Here is a 25567-nt window from a genome sequence, read left to right as displayed (position 1 = left end):
CAGTCAAAACTAGAGGCTCTGACGGCCAGGGTCACCGAGGCAGAGGAACGCGTTAGCGAATTGGAGGATGGGTTAGTAGAAGAAAAAACGAAAATAGAAGCTGGTCTTAAAAAAATCCACGCCCACGAATGTAGATTACGGGAGATTACTGACTCTATGAAACGATCCAATGTCAGAATCATCGGCATCCCTGAAGGGGTGGAGAAAAACAGAGGTCTAGAAGAGATATTTGAACAAATTGTAGCTGAAAACTTCCCTAATCTAGCAAGGGAAACAAGCATTCGTGTCCAAGAGGCAGAGAGGACCCCATCCAAGCTCAACCAGGACAAACCTACGCCACGGCATGTCATAGTGCAATTCGCAAATATTAGATCCAAGGATACAGTATTGAAAGCGGCCAGGGCAAAGAAATTTCTCACGTACCAAGGCAAAGGTATCAGGATTACGTCAGACCTGTCTACAGAGACCTGGAATGAGAGAAAGGCTTGGGGGGGCATTTTTAAAGCTCTTTCAGAGAAAAACATGCAGCCAAGGATCCTTTATCCAGCAAAGCTGTCATTCAGAATTGATGGAGAAATAAAGACGTTCCAAAATCGCCAATCATTAACCAATTTCGTAACCACGAAACCAGCCCTACAGGAGATATTAAGGGGGGCTCTATAAAGGTAAAAAGGCCCCAAGAGTGATACAGAGCAGCAAGTCACAACCGATACAAAGACTTTAAAGAGAAATGGCATCATTAAAATCATATCTGTCAATAATCTCTATCAATCTAAATGGCTTAAACTCTCCCATAAAACGCCACAGGGTTGCAGATTGGATAAAAAGACATGACCCATCCATTTGCTGTCTACAAGAGACTCATTTTGAACCCAAAGATGCATTCAGACTTAGAGTAAGGGGATGGAGTACCATCTTCCACGCAAATGGACCTCAAAAGAAAGCTGGAGTAGCAATTCTCATATCAGATAGACTGGATTTTAAACTAGAGGCCATAGAGAGAGATACAGAAGGGCACTATATTATTCTTAAAGGAAGTATTCAACAAGTGGATATGACAATTATTAATATATATGCCCCCAACAGGGGAGCAGCAAGATACACAAGCCAACTCTTAACCAAAATAAAGAGACATATAGATAAGAACACAGTAATAGTAGGGGACCTCAACACCCCACTATCAGAAATAGACAGAACACCCTGGCAAAAACTAAGCAAAGAATCAAAGGCTTTGAATGCCATACTCGACGAGTTGGACCTCATAGATATATATAGAACACTACACCCCAGAACCAAAGAATACTCATTCTATTCAAATGCCCATGGAACATTCTCAAGAATAGATCATGCTCTGGGACACAAAACAGGTCTCAGCCAATACCAAAAGATTGAAATTATCCCCTGCATATTCTCAGACCACAACGCTCTGAAATTGGAACTCAACCACAAGGAAAAACCTGGAAGAAACTCAAACACTTGGAGGCTAAGAACCATCCTGCTCAAGAATGACTCGATAAACCAGGAAATCAAAAAACAAATTAAACAATTTATGGAGACCAACGAGAATGAATACACAACGGTCCAAAACCTATGGGATACTGCAAAGGCAGTCCTAAGGGGGAAATACATAGCCATCCAAGCCTCACTCAAAAGAATAGAAAAATCTAAAATGCAGTTTCTATATTCTCACCTCAAGAAACTGGAACAGCAACAGAGGGACAGGCCTAACCCACTGACAAGGAAGGAGTTGACCAAGATTAGAGCAGAAATCAATGAATTAGAGACCAGAACCACAGTAGAGCAGATCAACAGGACTAGAAGCTGGTTCTTTGAGAGAATCCATAAAATTGATAGACCACTGGCAAAACTTGTCCAAAAACAAAGAGAAAGGACTGAGATTATTAAAATTATGACTGAAAAGGGAGAGGTCACGACCAGCACCATTGAAATTGCAAGGATTATTAGAAACTTTTATCAACAGCTATATGCCAAAAAACTAAACAATCTGGAAGAGATGGAGGCCTTCCTGGAAACCTATAAACTACCAAGACTGAAACAGGAAGAAATAGATTTCTTAAATAGGCCAATTAACTATGAAGAAATTGAGTCAGTGATAAACAACCTTCCAAATAATAAAACTCCAGGCCCAGACGGTTTTCCTGGGGAATTCTACCAAACATTCAAAGAAGAAATAATACCTATTCTCCTAAAGCTATTTCAAAAAATAGAAACAGAAGGAAAGCTACCAAACTCATTCTATGAGGCTAATATTACCTTGATCCCCAAACCAGGCAAAGACCCCCTCAAAAAGGAGAATTACAGACCGATTTCTCTAATGAATATGGATGCCAAAATCCTCAACAAGATCCTTGCTAATAGAATCCAACAGTACATTAAAAGGATTATCCATCATGACCAAGTGGGATTCATACCTGGGATGCAAGCATGGTTCAACACTCGCAAATCAATCAATGTGATACATCATATCAACAAGAAAAGACTCAAGAACCATATGATCCTCTCAATTGATGCAGAAAAAGCATTTGACAAAATACAGCATCCTTTCCTGATTAAAACCCTTCAGAGTGTAGGAATAGAGGGTACATTTCTCAATCTCATAAAAGCCATCTATGAAAAGCCTACTGCAAGCATTATTCTCAATGGGGAAAAGCTGGAAGCCTTTCCCTTAAGATCAGGAACACGACAAGGATGCCCACTCTCGCCACTATTATTCAACATAGTACTAGAAGTCCTTGCAACAGCAATCAGAAGACAAAAAGGGATCAAAGGTATCCAAATCGGCAAAGAAGAAGTCAAACTGTCTCTCTTTGCAGATGACATGATACTCTATATGGAAAACCCAAAGGAATCCACTCCCAAACTATTAGAAGTTATAGAACAATTCAGTAAGGTGGCAGGATACAAAATCAATGCCCAGAAATCAGTTGCATTTCTATACACGAATAACGAGACTGAAGAAAGAGAAATTAGGGAATCCATCCCATTTACAATAACACCAAAAACCATACGTTACCTTGGAATTAACTTAACCAGAGACGTAAAGGACCTATATCCTAGAAACTATAGATCACTTTTGAAAGATATTGAGGAAGACATAAAAAGATGGAAAAATATTCCATGCTCATGGATTGGAAGAATTAACATAGTTAAAATGTCCATACTACCCAGAGCAATCTACACTTTCAATGCTATCCCGATCAAAATACCGAGGACATTTTTCAAAGAACTGGAACAAATAGTCCTTAAATTTGTATGGAACCAGAAAAGGCCCCGAATCTCCAAGGAACTGTTGAAAAGGAAAAACAAAGCTGGGGGCATCACAATGCCGGATTTCGAGCTGTACTACAAAGCTGTGATCACAAAGACAGCATGGTACTGGCACAAAAACAGACACATCGACCAATGGAACAGAATAGAGAACCCAGAAATGGACCCTCGGCTCTTTGGGCAACTAATCTTTGATAAAGCAGGAAAAAACATCCGGTGGAAAAAAGACAGTCTCTTCAATAAATGGTGCTGGGAAAATTGGACAGCTACATGCAAAAGAATGAAACTTGACCACTCTCTCACACCATACACAAAAATAAACTCCAAATGGATGAAAGACCTCAATGTGAGACAGGAATCCATCAAAATTCTAGAGGAGAACATAGGCAACAACTTCTATGACATCGGCCAGAGCAACCTTTTTCACGACACATCTCCAAAGGCAAGAGAAATAAAAGATAAAATGAACTTATGGGACTTTATCAGGATAAAGAGCTTCTGCACAGCCAAGGAAACAGTCAAAAAAACTAAGAGACAGCCCACGGAATGGGAGAATATATTTGCAAAGGACACCACAGATAAAGGACTGGTATCCAAGATCTACAAAGAACTTCTCAAACTCAATACACGAGAAACAAATAAACAAATCATAAAATGGGCAGAAGATATGAACAGACACTTTTCCAATGAAGACATACAAATGGCTAACAGACACATGAAAAAATGTTCAAAATCATTAGCCATCAGGGAAATTCAAATCAAAACCACACTGAGATACCACCTTACGCCAGTTAGAATGGCAAAGATAGACAAGGCAAGAAACAACAATTGTTGGAGAGGATGTGGAGAAAGGGGATCCCTCTTACATTGTTGGTGGGAATGCAAGTTGGTACAGCCACTTTGGAAAACAGTGTGGAGGTCCGTTAAAAAGTTAAAAATTGAGCTACCCTATGATCCAGCAATTGCACTACTGGGTATTTACCCCAAAGATACAGATGTAGTGAAGAAAAGGGCCATATGCACCCCAATGCTCATAGCGGCATTGTCCACAATAGCTAAATTGTGGAAGGAGCCGAGATGCCCTTCAACAGATGACTGGATTAAGAAGATGTGGTCCATCTATACAATGGAATATTACTCAGCCATCAGAAAGAACAATTACACAACATTTGCAGCAACATGGACGGGACTGGAGGAGATTATGCTAAGTGAAGTAAGTCAAGCAGAGAAAGAGAATTATCATATTGGTTTCACTCATTTATGGAACATAAGAAATAGGAAAATCGGTAGGAGAAGGAAGGGAAGAATGAAGGGGGGTAAACAGAAGGGGGAATAGACCATGAGAGACTGTGGACTCTGAGAAACAAACTGAGGGCTTCAGAGGGGAGGGAAGTGGGGGATTGGGTTAGGCTGGTGATGGGTATTAAGGAGGGCACATATTGCATGGTGCACTGGGTGTTATATGCAAATAATGAATCATGGAACATTGCATCAAGAACTGGGGATGTACTGTATGGTAACTAATATAACAAAATAAAAATTATTTAAAAAAAAATATATCCACAAATCAATCAACATGCGCATCACATCAATTTAAGAGAAAGGATATGAACGATATAATAATTTCAATAGATGCAGAGAAAACATTTGACAAAGTACAACATCCATTTATGACAAAAACCTTCAACAAAGTAGGTTAAGAGGGAATATACCTCAACATAATAATAGTCATATATAAAAAACCCATAGCTAACATCATTCTCAATGGGGAAAACCGGAAAGCCTTTCCCCTAAGGTCAGGAAGAAAACACTGACGTCTACACCCACCACTTCTATTCAACATAGTACTGGAAAGTGCTAGCCACAGCAATCAGACAACAAAAAGAAATAAAAGGAATCCATATCAGTAAGGCAAAAGTAACACTTTCACTATCTGCAGATGACACGACACTATCTATCGAAAACCAAAAAGACTCCACCAAAAAACTGCTAGAACTGATAAATGAATTCAGTAAAGTCAAGGATACAAAATCAACATACAGAAATCTGTTGCATTTCTTTATACCAATAATGAAGCAACAGAAAGAGAAATTGAGAAAACAATCCCATTTACAATTGCACCAAAAATAATAACATACCTAGGAATAAACCTAACCAAAGAGGTAAAACACCTGTACTCTGAAAAGTATAAGACACTGATGAAAGAAATTTAAGATGACACAAAGAAATGGAAAGACATGGGGCAGCTGAGTGGCTCAATCAGTTTAGTGTCCAACTCTTGATTTCAGCTCACAGCCATGAGATCAAGCCCTGCATCAGGCTCCATGCTCAACTCTGACTCTGCTTGTCCTTTTCCCTCTGCTCCTCCTCCTCTCTCTCTCTCTCTCAAATAAATAAATAAAATCTTTAAAAAAAAAAGAAAAGAAAGAAATGGAAAGATATTCCATGCTCACGGATTGGAAGAACAAATATTGTTAAAATGTCTATTCTACCCAAAGCAATCTACATATTAATGCAATCCCTGTCAAAATACCACCAGCATTTTCCACAGAGTTAGAACAAACAATCCTAAAATTTGAATGCAACCATAAAAGACTCCAAATAGCCAAAGCAATCTTGAAAAAGAAAAGCAAAACTGGAGGCATCATAATCCTGGACTTCAAGTTATACTACAAAACTGTAGTTATCAAAATAGTATGATACTGCCACAAAAACAGACACATAGATCAATAGAGCAGAATAGAAAATCCAGAAATAAACCCACAATTATATGGTCAATTAATCTTTGACAAATCAGGAAAGAATATCCAATGGGAAAAAGACAGTCTCTTCAACAAATAGTATTGGGAAAACTGGACAGCAACATGCAAAAGAATGGAACTGGACCACTTTCTTAAACCATATACAAAAATAAACTCAAAGTAGATTAAAGACCTAAGTGTGTGACCTGAAACCATTAAAATCCCAGGAAAGAGCACAGGCAGTAATTTCTGCAACATCAGCTGCAGCAATGTTTTTTCTAGAAAGGTCCCCTGAGACAAGGAAACAAAAGCATAGCAAAAAAAACAAAAAAACAATCAACAAAACTAAAAGGCAACCTATGGAATGGGAGAAGATATTTGCAAATATCATACCTGATAAAGGGTCAATATCCAAAATATATAAAAAACTTATAAAACTCAACACCCAAAAAAAAAATAATCCAATTAAAAAATGGGCAAAAGACATAGACATTTCTCCAAGGAAGACATACAGATGGCCAACAGACAGATGAGAAGATAATCACAACCACTTACCATCAGCGAAATGCAAATTAAAACTACAGTGAGATGCCACCTCACACCTGTCAGAATGGCTAAAATAAAAAACACAAGAAACCATAGGTGTTGGTGAGGATGTGGAGAAAAAGCAATCCTCTTGCTCTGTTGCATGGTAATTCAAACTGGTGCAGTCACTGTGGAAAACAGTATGGAAGTTTCTCAAAAAGTTAAAAATAAAACCTACTTTATGATCCAACACTACTGGGAATTTATCCAAAGAATACAAAAACACTAATCCAAAGGGATACATGCACCCCTATGTTTATAGCTGCACTGTTTACAATAGCTAAGATATGGAAAGAGCCTAAGTGCCCACTGATTGATGAATAGATAAGGAAAATTTGATACACACACACACACACACACACACACACGATAGAATATCATCTGGTGATAAAAAAAAGAATGAAATATTGCCATTTGCAATGACATGGATGGAGATAGAAAGTATAGTCCTAAGTGAAATAAGTCAGTCAGAGAAAGACAAAAACCATAGGATTTCACTCATGTGGAATTGAGGAAACAAAACAGAGGAGCAAAGGGAAAAAGAGAGTGAGACAAATCAAGGAACAGATTCTTAACTGTAGAGAACAAACTCATGGTTACCAGAGGGGAGGTCGGTGGGGGGGATGGGTGAAATAGGTGATAAGAATTAAGGAGTGCACTTGTCATGATAAACATCAGATGATTAAAATAAAAACATCTTTCAAAAAGTTAAATTATTGTATTTACTATGTTTTAAGACTAAAAATATTCTGCTTGAGAAAAGAATGATAAAGATATTTGTTGAAAAAGGGGAAAAAAAGGATATATATTATAAATTCTAAAAGCAAGACAAAACACCATAGATATAGTTAATGAGCTTATAAAACAACTAAAGTGAAATTACAAAAAAAAAAAATCTCCACAGAAGACAAAGAGAAAAAAAGAACAAAGAAAATATTAAACAAAAAGAAAACAAGTAGCAAAATAGTAGATTTAAACCAGTGTTGTCCTAGTAAATGCTTAATAACAAGCTCACAAGGGTGGAAGAGACCCAACTGACATATTTACCAATTTTTGTTGTGTAAATGCTCCCACCACAGCTAATTTAAATCACTGAAAGCAAAGATGAGAAGAGATGTGCACAATCAAATCTTGCAAGCTAGTATGAGCCAGTAGGTATCAGTTTCAGCTAATCACTAATTTAAGCCCTATATATCAATAACCATACTAAATGAAAAGACATAAAAAGCCCAATTAAAAGGCAGAACTTCCTATATTGCTAAAAAGCAAGACCCAACTACATGGTGCCTACAAAAATCTAATTCAAAAACCACAGTGAAATATCACCTAACACCTGTTAGAATAGCTATTATCAAAAAGACGAGAAATAACAAGTACAGGTGAGGATGTAGAGAAAAAGGAACTTTTTTTTTTTTTAAAGATTTTATTTATTTATTTGACAGAGATAGAGACAGCCAGCGAGAGAGGGAACACAAGCAGGGGGAGTGGGAGAGGAAGAAGCAGGCTCATAGAGGAAGAGCCTGATGTGGGGCTCGATCCCAGAACGCCAGGACCACGCCCTGAGCCGAAGGCAGACGCTTAAACCGCTGTGCCACCCAGGCGCCCCAGAAAAAGGAACTTTAATGCTCTATCAGTGCTCATGTAAATCTCAGCCACTAAGAAAAATAGTATGGCAGTTTCTCAAAAAAATTTTTAAAAACTACCATATGATTCAACAATTCCAATTCTGTGTATTTACCTAAAAAAAAACAAAAACACCAACTCTAAAAAATATATGCATCCCCATGTCATTTACTGAAGCATTATTTACAACAGCCAAGATATGGAAACAATCTAAATGCCCACCAACAGATGAATGGATAAAGAAAATGCAGGGTGGGGGCACCTGGGTGGCACAGTCAGTTAAGTGTCTGACTCTTGGTTTCCGCTCAGGTCATGAACCCCAGGTCATGATCTCAGGGTCATGAGATCGAGTCCCATGCTCAGCAGGGAGTCTGCTTAAGATTCTCTCTCCTCTCCCTCTGTCCCTCCCCCCACTATCTCTCTCTCTCTCTCTCTCAAATAAATTTTTAAAAATAAAAAAAAAAGAAAATGCAGGGGGAATATGTGTGTGTGTGTGTGTATAATATATAATATATACATAACGGAATATTATTTGGCCATGAAAAAGAATGAAATCTTGGAGCACCTGGCTGGCTCAGTTAGTAGAGCATGATCTCAGGGTTGTGAATTCAAGCCCTATATTGTGTGTAGAGATAACTTAGAAAAAAATAAGAAGAGGAATGAAATCTTGTGATTTATGATAACATGGATAGACCTTGAGACATTATGCTAAGTGCAATAAGTCAGACAATGACAAATACCATATGATATCATTTATATGTGGAATCTAAAAAAATAAATAAGGGGCATCTGGGTGGCTCAGTGGTTTAAGCATCTGACTCTTGATTTCAGTACAGGTCATGACTGCAGGGTCATGAGATTGGGCCCTGTGTTGGGCTCCACACTCAGCAGGAAGTCTGCTTAAGAGTCTCTCCCTCTTCCTCTGCCCCTCCCTACCACTCACACATGCGTGCATACTTCCTCTCTCTCAAATAAATAAATCTTTAAAAATTAATTAATTAATTAAGCTCATAGATACGGAAAACAGACCAGTAGTTGTCAGAGACAGGCGGCAGAAGGTAGGCAAAATAGATGAAGGGAGTCAAAATGTACAAACTCCCAGTTAAAAAATAAAAAAGCCATGAGGCAGTGCCTGGCTGGCTCAGTCAGTACACCACGCAACTCTTAATCTCAGGGTTGTGAGTTCGGGCCCCATGTTGGGTGTAGAGGTTACTTAAAAATAAAATCTTTTTAAAAAGTCGTGGAGATGTAATGTACAGCATGGTGACTATAGTCAATAATACTGTATTGCATATTCAAAAACTGCTAAGACTATAAATCTTAAAAGGTCTTAAAAGTTATCATCATAAGAAAATAAGTCCACCTGGGGCGCCTGGGTGGCACAGCGGTTGGGCGTCTGCCTTCGGCTCAGGGCGTGATCCCGGCGTTATGGGATCGAGCCTCACATCAGGCTCCTCCTCTATGAGCCTGCTTCTTCCTTTCCCACTCCCCCTGCTTGTGTTCCCTCTCTCGCTGGCTGTCTCTATCTCTGTCGAATAAATAAATAAAATCTTTAAAAAAAAAAAAAGAAAAGAAGTCCACCTGCCTCATGATCTTGTGGAAAACTGACAGGACTAGAACCATTTTAAAAGAGGGATAGAAGAGGGTTATCCCACAATGATGAAAGGGTCAAGTTATCAAGTACCTAACAATCCTAAATGTTACTATGCCTAATATCAGAGCTTCAAAATACATGCAACAAAAACTGAGAGAGCTGAAAAAAATAGACAAACCCACAGATTTAGTGGATCTTAATACCCCCCTCAATGAAATGTCAATAAGGATATAGAAGACTCGATCAATATTAACAATCAATGTGATTTAGCATTTATAGAACACTCTACCCAATAACATCAGAGTCCATATTCATTTCAAGTGCACAGAGACTATTTATCAAAACAGACCATAAAACAGACCATATCCTGAGCCAAAAAGTAAATCTCAGTAAATTAAAATGTATTCACATCATACAAAGCATATTCTCTGACCACAGAGATTTAAAATGGAAACAAATAACAGAAAGACATCTGAAAATGCCCAAATACTTAATAATTAAGCAACATGGGTGAAAGAAAAATCACAACGGAAATTTTTTTTCAAGTTTTTATTTAGATTCCAGTTAGTTAACATACAGCACAATATTAATTTCAGATGTAGAATTCAGTGATTAGTCACTTACAGACAACATCCAGTGCTCATCATAAGTGCCCTCCTTAATATCCATCACCCATTAAACCCATCCTCCTCACCCAGCTCCCCTCTGGTAACCATCAGTTTGTTTTCTATAGATAAGAGTCTGTTTTCTGGTTTACCTCTCTTTCTTTTTTATTTCTTTTGGAATTTTTTTTTAAAGATTTTATTTATTTATTTATTTATTTATTTATTTGAGAGAGAGAGAGAGAGAAAGCCCAAGCAGTGGGGAGGAGCAGAGGCAGGAGAAGCAGGCTCCCCGCTGAGCAGGGAGCCCAACACAGGGCTCATTCCCAGGAGCCCAAGATTATGACCTGAGCCGAAGGCAGATACTTAAGCTACTGAGGCACCCAGGCAACCCTTTTTTTGGAAATTTTAAAATAATTTAAAATAAATGAAAATAAAAGCTTGACATAAGAAAATGTTGGTATGCTGCTTAAGAGTATTTTTTTGTTTTGTTTTGTTTTAAAGATTTATTTCATGTTTTAGAAAGAGAGAGAGCATGGTGCAGGGAGGGGCACAGGGAGAGGGAGTGAAAATCTTAAGAGACTCCGTACTGAGTGCAGACCCTGACAGAGGGTTCAATCCCATGGCCCTGAGATCATGACTTGAGCTGAAAACAAGAGATGGGAGCTTAACTGACTGTGCCACCCAGGTGCCCCTGCTCAAGCAGTGTTTTAAAAGAATCTATAGCATCGAATACCTACATTTGAAAAAAGGACAGATTTAAAAGCAATGACCTAAGCTTCCAACTTAATAGACTATGAAAATAAAGAGCAAGTTAAATCCAATGTAAGAAAAAGGAAATATTAAGGATCATAGCGGATCTAACTAAAAAATGAACAGAATTAAATAGAATGAATAGAAATTAGCAGAATGAAATAGAAAAAATAGAGAAAAATCAATGAAAATAAAAGCTGATACTCCGACAAGATCAATAAAATTGGTAAACCATTTTATTTTACTGATCATGGGAAAAAGAGAGAAGACAAAGATTAACAACATCACAGGAAGAACATGTCCAAAGATCCTACTTTAAAGGTATACTATGGGAATAATATGATCAACTTTTTGTCAATAAATTCAACAATTTATATGAAATGGACAAATTCCTTAAAGGGTATTATCAAAGCTCAGTCAAAATAATAATAATAATAACATAAATAGTAATATATTTACTGAAAAAATTGAACTACTGATCTTAAAAGGTTAAAAACCTTCCCATAAAGAAAACTACAGACCTAGATGTGGTTTTTAATAATTTTCAAATAAAAGTTATCAAAGTATTTATCATTCACTACTCAAGGAAAACAATTTTTTTTCATGTGTCATAAATGTTAGGTATTCCCATTAGGTACTCACCTAATAATCTTATTTTGTACTCTTCTCCAGCTGACACCCTCCAATCCCATTTTTCAAACTAACTCCTAAACATATTATCTTTTTTTTTTTTTTTTAGTAGGCTCCATGCCCAATGTGGGGCATGAACTCACAACCCTGAGATCAAGAATAACAGGCTCTACCGACTAAGCCAGCCAGGTGCCCCTGAACATACCATATTATGTTCATTCCAACATCTGTGATTTGGCTCATGATGTTTTCTCCCATACCCAGAAAGATCTCACTTTTCCCTATATTTAATTATCTTTGTTTTATTATTATAATTATACTTACTCATTATATAATAATTTCATATAATTATTATCTCTTATTGTTTTTAAGACTCAACCTAACATTTCCCACTTTCTTTAAAAGTTCTCTAAGGGAAAAAGGGAAACAGCTCTTGTTGATCTGAATGCCTATTATGTGCCAGACACCCTCACAATTACTAAGAGATACTATCACATGTATTTAATTTAATTTGGTGTAGAGGTCCCTTAATGTTTGAACAGAGAGAACTGAATCATATTGACCTCATAAGCTAAATAATAGTATACTCTTAGATGAACAGGCTAAAAGTTATCTTCAACTCATTTTCTAACAATGATTCTAGTTTTAGGGGCACCTGGCTGGCTCAGTCAGAAAAGCATGTGACTCTTGTTCTAGAGGTCATGAGTTTGAGCCCCACATTGGGTATAGTGATTACTTAAATGAATAAAACTTTTTTAAAAAGGTGGGGGAGGTGCCTGGGTGGTGCAATAGCTGAAACTCTTGGGTTTCAACTCAGGTCATGATCTTGGGGTCATGGGATCAAGCCCCACATTAGGCTCCTGGCTCAGTGTAGAGTCTGCTTGAGATTCTCACTCCCTCTCCCTTTTCCCCTGCCCCCGTCTAAAATAAATAAATAAATCTTTAAAAAAACACACACACAACACACACACAATGATTCTAGTTTTATATTGTAGTGCCTTCTATAGAAAAATCTGTATTTACCAGAGATCAATTCCTACATATTCATATTTTAAACAGTCATCAAGTATATAATTTAAGAAGCAATTCCCCTTGAAAAAAATACATATATATTAGAAAGTGCCTAGTTGCCACTAGAGAAACAAAACTAAAAAGTAGGAACCATTACTAAATGATTATTACTAAAATGAAGATTACTTTTAAAATGAAGAAAATAGGATTAAACTAAAATAGAAATCTTTAAAATCATGTTGATAATCAAACTCAGAGGCCCTCAATCTCTAAATTGTCAAATATTGCTTTAAAATTTGCTTACAATTGCTTTAAAACTGCTTTGAAAAGTTTTAAAAACTGGGGCACCTGGCTGGCTTAGTCAGTGGGGCATGTGACTCTCGATCTTGGAGCTGTGAGTTCAAGCCCCACATTAGGCATAGAGATTACTTTAAATAAAAAAAGTTTTTAAAATTGCTTTTTTACAACAGAATGTAAGACTATTCTAAAGGTGACATTAGCCCCAAACTCAATAACCATTGAAAAACAAAACAAATATCTACAACCTTTGTTCTAGCGATATTTTTCATATAAAGACAATACTAGGGGAACCTGGGTGGCAAAGTTGGTTGAGTATCCGACTCTTGGTTTCAGCTCAGGCCATGATCTCAGGGTTGTGAGATCCAGCCCCATGCCAGGCTCCATGCTCAGTGTGGAGTCTGCTTGGGATTCTCTCTCCCTCTCCCTCTGCCCCTCCTGCTCATGTTCTCTCTCTCTCAAATAAATAAATCTTTAAAATTTTTTTAAAAAGACAATACTAATACTCACCCCACTATTCCCTTTGCTTTTGTTTTGTTTTTTGCTTTATTTTGTTTTGTGGTTTCACTGTGGGGTTTCTTTTTATTTATCCTAATTTGGATTCACTGGGATTTTTCAATCTGCAGATTACTGTCCTTTGCCAGTTCAAGAAAATTAGTAGCCATTATCTCTTCAAATAATGCCTATACCCTATAAAACAGCCAGAAAACAATTAACAAAATGGCAATAAGTCCATACCTATTAATAATTACATTAAATGTAAATGAACTAAATTCTCCAATCAAGAGACAGAATGGCTAAGTGGATAAAAAAACAAGACCCATCCATATGCTGCCTATAAGAGACTCACTTCAGATGCAAAGACACACAGATTAAAAGTAAAGGGATGGAGGGATGCCTGGGTGGCTCAGTTGGTTAAGCCTCTGCCTTCAGCTCAATGATCCCAGGATCCTATGATCGAGTCCCACATCGGGCTCCTTGCTCAGCAAGGAGGCTGCTGCTCCCTCTGCCTGCCGCTCCCTCTGCTTGTGCTCTGTCTCTCTCTCTCTCTGTCTCAAATAAAAGTAAAATCTTTAAAAAAAAAAAAAAAGAAAGAAAGAAAGGGATAGAAAAAGACATTCTATGCAAATGAAAACCAGAAGAAAGCTGAAATTGCTATAGTTAGGTAAAACAGGTTTTAAGACAAAGACTATAATAGATAAAGGTCATCATAGAGGATAAACTAAAACCCACTTCTATTTGTTACACATAAGATTCAAATATTCAATCTAAAGAATAACACTTCATTATTTTGGCTCTCCTCTACATTCACATGTTGATATACATATTAAAGTATAATTATGTTTAGTCTTATTATTTTAAGTCAGGTTTAAAACCTCAAAACCAGGGGCGCATGGGTGGCACAGCGGTTAAGCGTCTGCCTTCGGCTCAGGGCGTGATCCCGGCGTTATGGGATCGAGCCCCACATCAGGCTCCTCTGCTGTGAGCCTGCTTCTTCCTCTCCCACTCCCCCTGCTTGTGTTCCCTCTCTCGCTGGCTGTCTCTATCTCTGTCGAATAAATTAATAAAATCTTTAAAAAATAAAATAAAATAAAATAAAACCTCAAAACCAGCCATTGAATGATAAAGGGGTCAATCCAACAAGATGACATAACATTCATAATTATTCATGCACCTAACACAGGAGTACCCAAATATATAAACTAAACATCAACAGACCTAAAGGGAGAAACGGACAGCAATGCAATAATAGTACAGAGAACTTTAATACCCTACTTTCTTCAATAGATAGATTATTCAGACAGAAAATCAATAAGGAAACATTGGACCAGATGGACTTAACAGACATATACAGAACATTCCACACAAAAGCAATAGAATATATATTTTTCTATGGTACACATGGACCATTCTCCAGAATAAATGATGTGGTAGGCCACAAAACAAATCTTAAAAATTTAGGAAGATTGAAATTGTCAAGCATCTTTTCCAACCACAATGGTATAAAACTAGAAATCAACTACAAGAAGAAAGCTAGAAAATTCACAAATATGTGGAAATTAAACAACACGCTACTGAACAACCAATGGGTCAAAGAAATTAAAAAAAGAAATAAAAAAATATCTTAAGATGAATGAAAATGGAAATACAACACACCAAAATTTATAGGATGCCTCAAAAGCAGTTCTAAGAGGGAAGTTCATAGTGATAAACTCCTACACTGAGAAACAAGAAAGATCTCAATAAAAACCACACAGAAACAAACAAACAAACAAACAAAAAATTTAACTTTACACATCAAGGAACAAGAAAAAGACAAACAAACAAAGTTAGGCCCAAAGTTAGCAGAGAGAAGAAAATAACAAAGATAAGAGCGGAAATAAATGAGAGAGTAAAAAGCAAACAGCAAAGATCAGTGAAACTCAAGGCTGGTTTTGGGAGAAGATAAATAAAACTGCTTGTGCCTTATTTTCTCTCTCACCACTTCTCCATTAATTCAATTAAACAGTTATATCTTATCACACTATCCTCCATTTATCTTAACTTCCTGCCAATTTTTCATCTTTTTTCTAAAAGATAAGAATATTTTTTAGAGTGTTTTCTAAATAATGATTTATAATCTAGTCCAGTTTCACTAATTCCGTTTTTAGTTATATGTAATCTATCAAACCTATCTTCTGATTTCTTGATTTTAATTATTTTATTTTTCTTTTCTATAAACTCTATTTTTTCATGCCTATAATGTCCTTTTTCACAGTTTCCTATGCCCTTGGGATATTTCCAAGCTTGTCTTTTATTTCTTCAAACGTGGTAAGTGTGCCTAAATCTGTGTTCAACAAATCCAGTTTCTGAGGTCTTCAGAGATCACTTTTTACTGTACCTTCTTTATCCTGGTTCTCAGTTATGGTGCCCTGTTTCTTTAATGCCTGGTTACCTCTGACTGCACGTCTTTTTTTTTTTTTTTAGATTTTATTTATTTATTTGACAGAGATAGAGACAGCCAGCAAGAGAGGGAACACAGGCAGGGGGAGTGGGAGAGGAAGAAGCAGGCTCATAGCGGAGGAGCCTGATGTGGGGCTCGATCCCATAACGCAGGGCTCACGCCCTGAGCCGAAGGCAGACGCTTAACCGCTGTGCCACCCAGGCGCCCCTCTGACTGCACGTCTTAAAAAATTACTTGAAGAGTTCTCAAAGCCTCCAAAAGAAAACGCTTTCTTCCAAAAGCAAATTCACATTTGTGTCTGTTAAGGGTCTAAGTAACTATTATTCTGGAACCAATTTAGACTCAATTCAAGGTTTGAGGTTTCTTTGACTGCCCTGTAATGAGAATTTTGGTAGCAATCTCAATGAGGAATAGCTTGTGGTTTATGAATTATCAATGAAAGAATTTTCTGGGGGATTTCTTCCCTTCTCTTTTTTTCTCCCTTGTCCTGCTCAGTGCCAAGTCAACTCTCCTTGTAATCTCATGAAAGTGGGGAAAAGAGGACAGAGAGAGGAGGACAGTTTTTTGGGGGTTCACACTTACCCAAAGGGTTTATCCCCATAGAGCCCCCATTTTATTATGGGGAGTGGTTATTAAACTTCTGATCATAGGAGGACCTGAATTTTGACTACTTTCCTCTTCATTATAGGGGGCCATCAAAATTGAATCTCACGGCTTCCTGATGAAAGGCATTCAAGCAAAAGCAGCTTCAAACACTGATCTTAATTAATTCTCTGGCATTTACCTGCAATTCCTCTTCTCTCTTTAACACTTCAATGCCTTTAGGATTTTTTGTTTATATTCTATTCAAATATTTTAGCTGTCATCAGTAGGAGAACAGGTTCAAATAACCTGGCTTCCCATTACCAGAATCAGAAGTCCCATACTTTAGTAATCCTCTTCAATTTGTTACATGGAATTAATTTCTGAATTAATGACTCTCAAATTAAATAGGTAAGTCACCTCAAATTCAATTATTTGACCTCTCTGAACATCAGTTCCATCATTGACAATGTAAAGAAGCTAAACCAAATCATCTCTATGATTCTTTACTGTTCGAACATACCAGAATTTATGCATACATATGCAATGTCACTTTTCAAATTGTGAATGACATCAGCTCATTTAATAACTATGCCAAGTTATACTTCATGTTGCTTATTAACAGGTTCTAGTCATAGTAGTCAAATGGATAAAGTTTTCTTACAGTATTATAACAACTCCAGAATAACAGTAAATAAGACTCACATTTACTTGAATGGATCCCTTCTCCATCTTCTCAAATCCAAGAGCCAAGACACAATCTGCCATACCTTGAAAGAAAATGTAATTATTAGAAAAATTAAATTTTTATTTTTATTTATTTATTTTTTTATTTATTTATTTGACATTGATAGAGACAGCCAGTGAGAGAGGGGACACAAGCAGGGGGAGAGGGAGAGGAAGAAGCAGGCTCATAGCGGAGGAGCCTGACGTGGGGCTCAATCCCATAACGCCAGGATCACGCCCTGAGCAGAAGGCAGATGCTTAACCGCTGTGCCACCCAGGCGCCCCGAAAAATTAAATTTTTTAGACACCTAACAAAACGCTAGAATTCATATTACTAGTAAATACTATAAGTAAATACTATAAGTAATTTATATAAAACAGAAAAAGATGCTATAATCCTACAAAATGTTTAATAAATGAAAAATTAGGGGAAATTCTTACATGATCCTATTTCTTTTAAGGATTTTATTTATTTATTTATTTGAGAGAGAGAGACAGAGAGAGAGAGCATGGGCAGTGGGGAGGGGCAGTGGAAGAGGGAGAAGCAGACTCCCCACCCAGCAGGGAGTCCATCGTGGGGCTCAATCCCAGAACCCTGGGATCATGACCTGAGCTGAAGGCAGACGCCTAACTGACTGAGCCACCCAGGTGCCCCTACATGATTCTAGATAAGAGGAAAAATTAGGAAAGTACTGAATTCTTTTTTTGATTCCCAATATGGTAACAAAACTTTTTATTTTTTAATATGGAAGTATGGTTCAGTGAAAAACAAATATAAACAGCTAATTTTGAATTTTAAAACACTAAATAAAATTTTTAAAAAATTTTAAAGGATCCTAATCAAAATCTTAACAGAATTATTTCTGGAGGGAGGGTATGCCTAAAAAATGATGTTAGAATTCAAATGAACATCAAAACAGGAATTACTAAAATTTTTCTTTAAAAAGAAAAGAAAAGAACGGGGTGCCTGGGTAGCTCAGTTGGTTAAGAACCTAACTCTTGATCTCAGTTCAGGTCTTCATCTCAGGATTTTGAGTTCAAGCTCCACCTTGTGTTCCATGTTGGGCACGGAGCCTACAGAGAAGAGAAGAGAAGAGAAGAGAAGAGAAGAGAAGAGAAGAGAAGAGAAGAGAAGAGAAGAGAAGAAGGGGAGGGGAGGAAGAGAAAAAGAAAGTAAAATAACAAGGTGAGGGGAACAGAAGACACCAGCATTTTCAAACAATAAGACATTATAAAACAATAAGACATTATTATTTCAAACAATAAGACATTATAAAGGTCCAGCAATTAAAACACTGAGTAGTGGAGTAATAATCAACAACTGATCAGCAGAACAGAATACAGGGGCTAATAAAAGACCCTGGAATATTCAGAAATACAGAATATTTCCAAATACAGAAATACAGAACTGAAAACATATGGCCACAAAAAATGTACATAAATATTTATGGTAGCATTATTCATAATAGCCAAAAAGTAGAAACAATCCAATGCCCATTAATTGATAACTGTTTAAACAAAATGTGGTCTACCCATACAATTGAATATTATTTGGCCATAAAAAAGAATGAAATATTGATACATGCTACAACATGAACAGTGAAAACATTACGCTAAGGGGCACCTGGGTGGCACAGTCAGTTGAGAGTCTGCCTTCAGCTCAGGTCATGATCCCAGGGTTCTGGAATTGAGCCTCACATCGGGCTCCCTGCTCAGCAGGGAGTCTGCTTCTCCCTCTGCCCTTCACCCCCGCTCGTGCTCACTCTCTCTTGCTCTACTGTCTCTCATAAATAAATAAAAAAAAAGTAAATCTTTTTTAAAAATTAAAAAAAAAAGAAAACATTATGCTAAGTGAGAGAAGCCACAAAAGGCCATATATCATACAACTCCACTCACTTAATGTTTAGAATAGGTAAATCCAGGGACAGAAAGTATGTTAGTAGTTACCAGGGACTTAGGAGAGGGGAAAATGGGGAGTGACTGCTAATAGGTTTAGGGTTTCTTTATGCAGTGATAAAAATGTTCTAAAACTAGATAGTGGAGGGGCACCTGGGTGGCTCAGTCAGTTGAGCATCTGCCTTCAGCTCGGGTCATGATCCCCAGGGTTCTGGGATCGAGCCCTGTGTCGGGTCTCCCTGCTCAGCAGGAAGCCTGCTTCTCCCTCTCCCTCTGCCACTCCACCTGCTTGTGCCCCCTCATTCTCTCTCTCTGTCAAATAAATAATAAAATCTTTAAAAAATAACAACAAAACAAAATAAAACTAGATCGTGGTGATGGTTGTGTGAAATCTGCAACTCTAAAAAAGACTGAATTGTATAGTTTCAAAAGGTGAATTTTATGGTACATAAATTAGATCTCAATAAAGTTGTTATTTTTTGAAAAGATATACAGTATCAAGCAATCCCTCTGACGGCCATGTGGAGAACTAATGGGGGGGGCAATAACCCCCTATCTATTTCAGTACACTAGACAAATAAGCGACCCTCACCACCCTGAATCAGCTGACGGGCCATAAACAAAGCAGTAGAACCGGTAGCACAGTTATTGTTGACATTTATTATAGGAATTCCAGTCAGTCCCAAACTGTGATAGATAGACCTCTGCCCGCACGTAGAGTCACCTGTATGGGAAAAGAAACAAAGACTATAATATCTGAAACATGGGAATTTATGAAGCTGCAATGCAACATGATACCACAGTATGGGGTTATTTTCAGTATTGTGCCTTTGCCTAGCATATAACACAGGCACGACAATAAACTACTGACATCTTATTCGGAAACAGTCTTTGCATTAAGCATTATTTACACTCCAAATATGACAAATCCTCAAAACACAGTATATGTGTTCTTTCTTTACATGTTACAGACGTAGGAAAGTAGAGAAATGACCAAGTAATAGCAAACAATTCAACCTGGCTAGGACTGCATGATAAAGGAACCAAGGTTTCATTTCTACTTCAGTTATAAGTCTTTAAAACTACATCAATTGATTAAAAGGCTATGATTTTCTCTTCATATCTTCAAAAAGTTGAAAGATCCTGTATGGCAGGGTGTTTCAGAAAAACAGTGATCCAAGCTGAATACACATTTGACTCCCTTTCCCAAGTAACATGGCCATCAAGGCAGACAGGCCAGAGCATTATGATGGGAACATCTGAAGGCAGACTCTCCAGAAGTCTTCAGGGAAAACTGCAAGGTTCAGGACCTTCTTTTCAATAAATACATTGTGCATCTCTTTGACCTAGTAAATTTCCTTTTGAGGATTCTCTTGATACCTTGAAATCTCAAAAAAAAAAAAAAATCACAGATAAGCACAAAGATCCATCTACAGTAATACTTATTATAGTTTTCTATGATAACTAGAAATTAGAAATAATTTAAAATGTCAAATTAATTAATTAATTAAATGTCCAAGAATAGGATATCATTACAATATCACTAAGACTAGAAATCATGCAATCATTAAAAATGCTGTAAAAAGACGGGGGACATTCTAAATGTCAACTAAAAGGCAGTGGGTTATATGATTTATCTATTCAATGGAATTTTATGTTATCATAAAAAAAAAAGACCAAGGAAGCTCTTAATGATATAATTTGGAACAGTAGCCAAGAACTACTAAGTGGAAAAAAAAAAATCAAGATACAAAACTGTGTTTATTATGTTACCATGTGTGTAACAAAAGAAAGGGGAAAAGGGAACTTACACACTCATACATACTTGTGTATATACAAATCACCTGTGCAAAGATACACTAGAAATTAGTGAAACTGGCTGTCTAAGGGAAGGGAACCATGAGACAGGAAGACAGGAATAAGAATGAGACTTTCCACTATATAACCATCCACATTTGGTATTTTTGTACCATGTAAATATTTTATGTATTCCAGAAAAAGAAAAAACTTAATTGAAAAAATGTTAATATAAAGGAAGACTTAATGGGGAATATGGACTATACTAAATGAGAAAAGTAGGTTACCAAAAAGTACTAGGACCCTTTTTTTCTTTTTTTTTTCTTTTTTTTAAGTTTTATTTATTTAAGTAATCTCTACACCCAAACATGGGGGTCAAACTCATGACCCAGAGATCAAGAGTCATATGCTCTTCTGACTGAGCCAGCCAGGCACCCCAGGACCTTATTTTCTTTAAGCAAAAATTATGTGCATACATACTCACACACATTCATATTCACTGAAGGATAACATCAAAAAACTAATGGTAATAATTTCTGGACTGGACAATGGGATTACAGGTGACTTTTTTCTTGTGTTTTTCTGTGTTTCCTTTTTTCTTTCTTTTTTTTACAATTACTATATACTCTTTTTCCTAGTTAGGAAAAAGTTTAATGAAAAAATTTTATTGGAGTTGCCTGGGTGGCTCAGTGGTTGAGTGTCTACCTTCGGCTCAGGCCGTGATCCTGGGGTCCTGGGATCGAGCCCCAGAACGGGCTCCCTGCTCAGTGGGGAGCCTGCTCCTCCCTCTCTTGTTCCCCCTGCTTGTGCTCTCTCTCTCTGTGTCAAATTAATAAATAAAATCTTTAAAAAAATGTATTGGATACAAAAAAGTCAACAAATACAAATTTTAAGATAACAAAGAGCAAAAATTTACCTTCTGAATAGTAATTATCTTTATATGGTAGAACTATGGGTGATTTTTTTTTTAAAGATGAACAATGTTTTTTAATTTAGCTCCTGTTTTGTCAATAAACAATGGCAAAAAACATATTAAACTAGGCTGACACATAAGGGAAATCTAGAAATGATGGAAATAAGACTCTGAATTCTGAGTTTAGAGGGTTAAAATTCACAAATGCCTCTGCATTGTTTATGAAGTTGCTGTTAGATTAGGTGAAACATTCTTAAAATATATAGTTTACCACATACCATAAACGTAGCCAATACACGCCTGTTCCACCACTGAATAAGCGATCTGTGCATCAGCTAAAGCCTTCTGGCCTATAAAAACAAAAGGGTTTTATCAAAGAGTGCTTGGAGTATTTGCTTAGGTGAGTCAAAATTAAGTTCAGAGTTTTCCCAGAGTAGATCTACCTCTAATAGTCTATGTTCAATTCAAATGACAAATCCTTCATCGAGTCTTCTCACATCTCACCATTCAGAAGTAAACATTTCTTCCTCTAAGCTACTACTTTTTCATACCTCCTTTTTGATACTTACCATTTTCTGTCCTAACTGTATACCTAACTATAAATATATTAAATCCCAAAGTCTTAAAGCTCCTTAACCTCAAGGTCCTTACTCATCTCTGGTTCCACTGCACATCTAAAGGACAAAATTGGAAAGAGTATCATTATTGTGGGGGTGAGGGGGAGACTCCCACAGAGCCCTTTGATGTCCCAGCAAAGAGGTGGACAGTACATAAAATCACAGGCCACTGTTTGCCCTGACTATCTAGCTAAGAATGCCCAAGCTCTTTTCCCTTTTCCTTTCTAATGAATCACTAGGCAATTGTCTGTATAGGTTCTTCTCCCTTGACCCAGTCTTCTTTTTATGGTTGCAAGGCTCCACAATCAAGACAGACGACACAATAACTCCAACGTTCAAAGATCTAAATTTTCTATATTACCTGCTTCTTTTGCCAAGTCGGGGTAGTCTCTTGAATTCTCAAGCCCAGGCTTCAAGAACTAAAAATATAGGAGATAATAAATAGAAGCAAATATAGTTAGATTTTCCTCACAACAGAGCACTGCAATTCATTTATCAATTAATTTAAACAAAAATATACTGAATACCTATCATGCTCCTGGACTCTGATAATAAATAATATACAGTCCTTGCACTCGGGGAGCTTCCAGTCCAATGGAAAACAGGCATTTATACTATAGTATCCTAAAGTACATAATAATTTGGGAGAGAAAACTACCTAGCCTCAGAAGGAGGACGAGAAAGGCTTCCCAGAGGAACTGACATTTAAATTAAGTCTTTAAGGGGCGCCTGGGTGACTCAGTCATTAAGCATCTGCCTTAGGCTCCGGGCGTGATCCCAGAGATCTGGGATCGAGCCCCACATCAGGCTCCTCCGCTGGGAGCCTGCTTCTTCCTCTCCCACTCCCCCTGCCTGTGTTCCCTCTCTCTCTGGCTGTCTCTCTCTCTCTGTCAAATAAATAAATAAAATTTAAAAAAAAATAAATAAATAAAGTGAAATAAAATAGTACCCTCTTTTTAAAAAAATAAAAAATAAAATAAATTAAGTCTTTAAGAATGAGTAGGAGTTAGCCAAGTGAGAGAAAAAAAATTCTAGGGCAAAGGCCTAGAAGCGAGAGAATATGGCTCAATCTAGGTACTATAAACAATTTTATGTTGCAGAGGTTGAAGCCCAAATAAGATTCAGCAAGTGATAGGGACAGAAGAGTAACTTAGGACCAAATGATGATAACTACTAACACTTATTGGGCACTTACTGTGTTCTGCATTATGCTAAGCACTTCACATGTATTAACTTATTTAATCCTCATAACAATCCTACGAGGTAGGTATATTATCATCATCACTTTACAATAACAAAACTAGGGTACAGGGACGCCTAGGTGGCTCAGTTGGTTAGGTGTCTGCCTTTGGCTCAGGTCATGATCCCAGGGTTCTGGGATCAAGTCCCACATCAGGCTCCTTACTCAGTAGGGAGCCTGCTTCTCCCTCTGCCTGCCACTCCCCCTGCTTGTGCTCGCTCTCACTCTCTCTCTCTCTCTGACAAATAAATAAATAAAATCTTAAAAAAAAAAAAAAAGAAAATTAGGGTACAGAGATATTAAGTAATTTGCCCAAGGACACACAGCTAATTAAGTAGTGAAGCTGAAATTTCAGACAGTCTGGTTCTAGAGCCGACTCGAAAGGGACCTTATATGCCTTCCTATGATGTCTGGGCTTTATGCTAAAGACAATGGACTTTTCTTTTTTTTTAAAGAGACTGGGGGCACCTGGGAGGCTCAGTCAGTTAAGTGTCTACCTTCAGCTAGGGTCATGATCCCGGAGTCTCAGGATAAGCCCCGCATCAGGCTCCCTGCTCGGGCTCCCTGCTCTCACTGAAGTGGAGAGCCGGCTTCTCCCTCTGCCTCTGCCCCTCCCCCACTTGCTCTCTCTCTCTTTCTCTCTCTTGCTCTCGCTCACTCTCTCTCTCTCTCAAATAAATAAATAAATAATCTTAAAAAAAAAGAGAGAGAGACTGGGGAAAAAAAAAACAAAGGAGATACTGCTATACACCCATTAGAATGGTCAAAATCCAAATAATGACAACAGCAAATGCTTACAAGGATGTGGAGCAACAGGAAGTCTCATTCATTGCTGGTGGCAATGCAAAATGGTACAGCCATTTTGGAAGTCAATTTGGCAGTTTCTTGTAAAACTAAACATCCTCTTATGTATGATCCAGCAATTGTGCTCCTTGGTATTTATGCAAATGAGTTGAAAACTTATGTCCACACAAAACCCACACAGGGATATTTATAGTAATTTTAAATAATTGCCAAAACTTGTAAGCAACCAAAATGTCTTTACTAGGCAAATAAACAAACTGCGGTAATACAAACAATGGAATATTATTCAGTACCAAAAAGATGTGAACTATCAAGCCATGAAAAGACACGGAGGAATTTTAAATTCATGTTACTAAGTGAAGAAGCTAATCTGAAAAGCCTACATACTGTTTAGTTCCAACTATATGACATTCTGGAAAAGGAAAAACTATGGAGAGAATAAAAAGATCAGTGGTTGTCAGGGGCTGAGGGAAGGGAGGGATGAATAGGAAGAGCACAGAGGATTTTTAGGGCAGTGAAACTATTCCATATGATACTATAATGGATACATGTCATTATACATTTGTCCAAACCTAGAATATACAACACCAAGAGTGAACCCTAATGTGAACTATGGACTTTGAGTGATAATGATATGTCAGGGTAGGTTCATTGATTATAACAAATGCCCCATTCTGGTGCAGACTGCTGATAGTGAGTGAGGCTGGGTATGTGTGGGGGCAGGGAGCATATGGGAACTCTACTTTCCGCTCAATTTTGCTGTAAACCTAAAACTGCTTTGAAAAATAAAGCCCTATTTTTTTAAAAAAGAGAACGACTGGAGGGTGCTCTGGCTCGCTCAGTCAGTTGGGCACCTGCCTTCTGCTCGGTTCATGATCCCAGGGTGCTGGGATCGACTACCACATTGGGCTCTCTCTCTCTCTC

The 25567-nt window shown here is 37.4% G+C and overlaps 1 protein-coding gene across 2 annotated transcripts in view; it reads right to left on the bottom strand.

The window, feature by feature from the left end:
• The window catches only part of SCP2 (sterol carrier protein 2), a 112776-nt gene that overhangs the window by 80355 nt on the left and 6854 nt on the right, over positions 1-25567 (bottom strand). For both annotated transcript variants that reach the window (XR_004623085.1, XM_011220396.3), the window contains exons 2-5: positions 22961-23018; positions 22261-22332; positions 19865-19996; positions 17356-17420 (exon numbers count right to left, since the gene is read on the bottom strand). Coding sequence is in view for 1 of the 2 variants with exons in the window: in XM_011220396.3 (XP_011218698.1) it covers positions 17356-17420; positions 19865-19996; positions 22261-22332; positions 22961-23018 (327 nt within the window). In the remaining variant the exon portion in view is untranslated. The remainder of the gene's footprint in view (positions 1-17355; positions 17421-19864; positions 19997-22260; positions 22333-22960; positions 23019-25567) is intronic.

The sequence above is a fragment of the Ailuropoda melanoleuca genome, chromosome 2 (genome assembly GCF_002007445.2).
Source record: "Ailuropoda melanoleuca isolate Jingjing chromosome 2, ASM200744v2, whole genome shotgun sequence".
NCBI lineage: Eukaryota > Metazoa > Chordata > Mammalia > Carnivora > Ursidae > Ailuropoda > Ailuropoda melanoleuca.
This window is presented reverse-complemented; position numbering and strand designations above follow the sequence as displayed.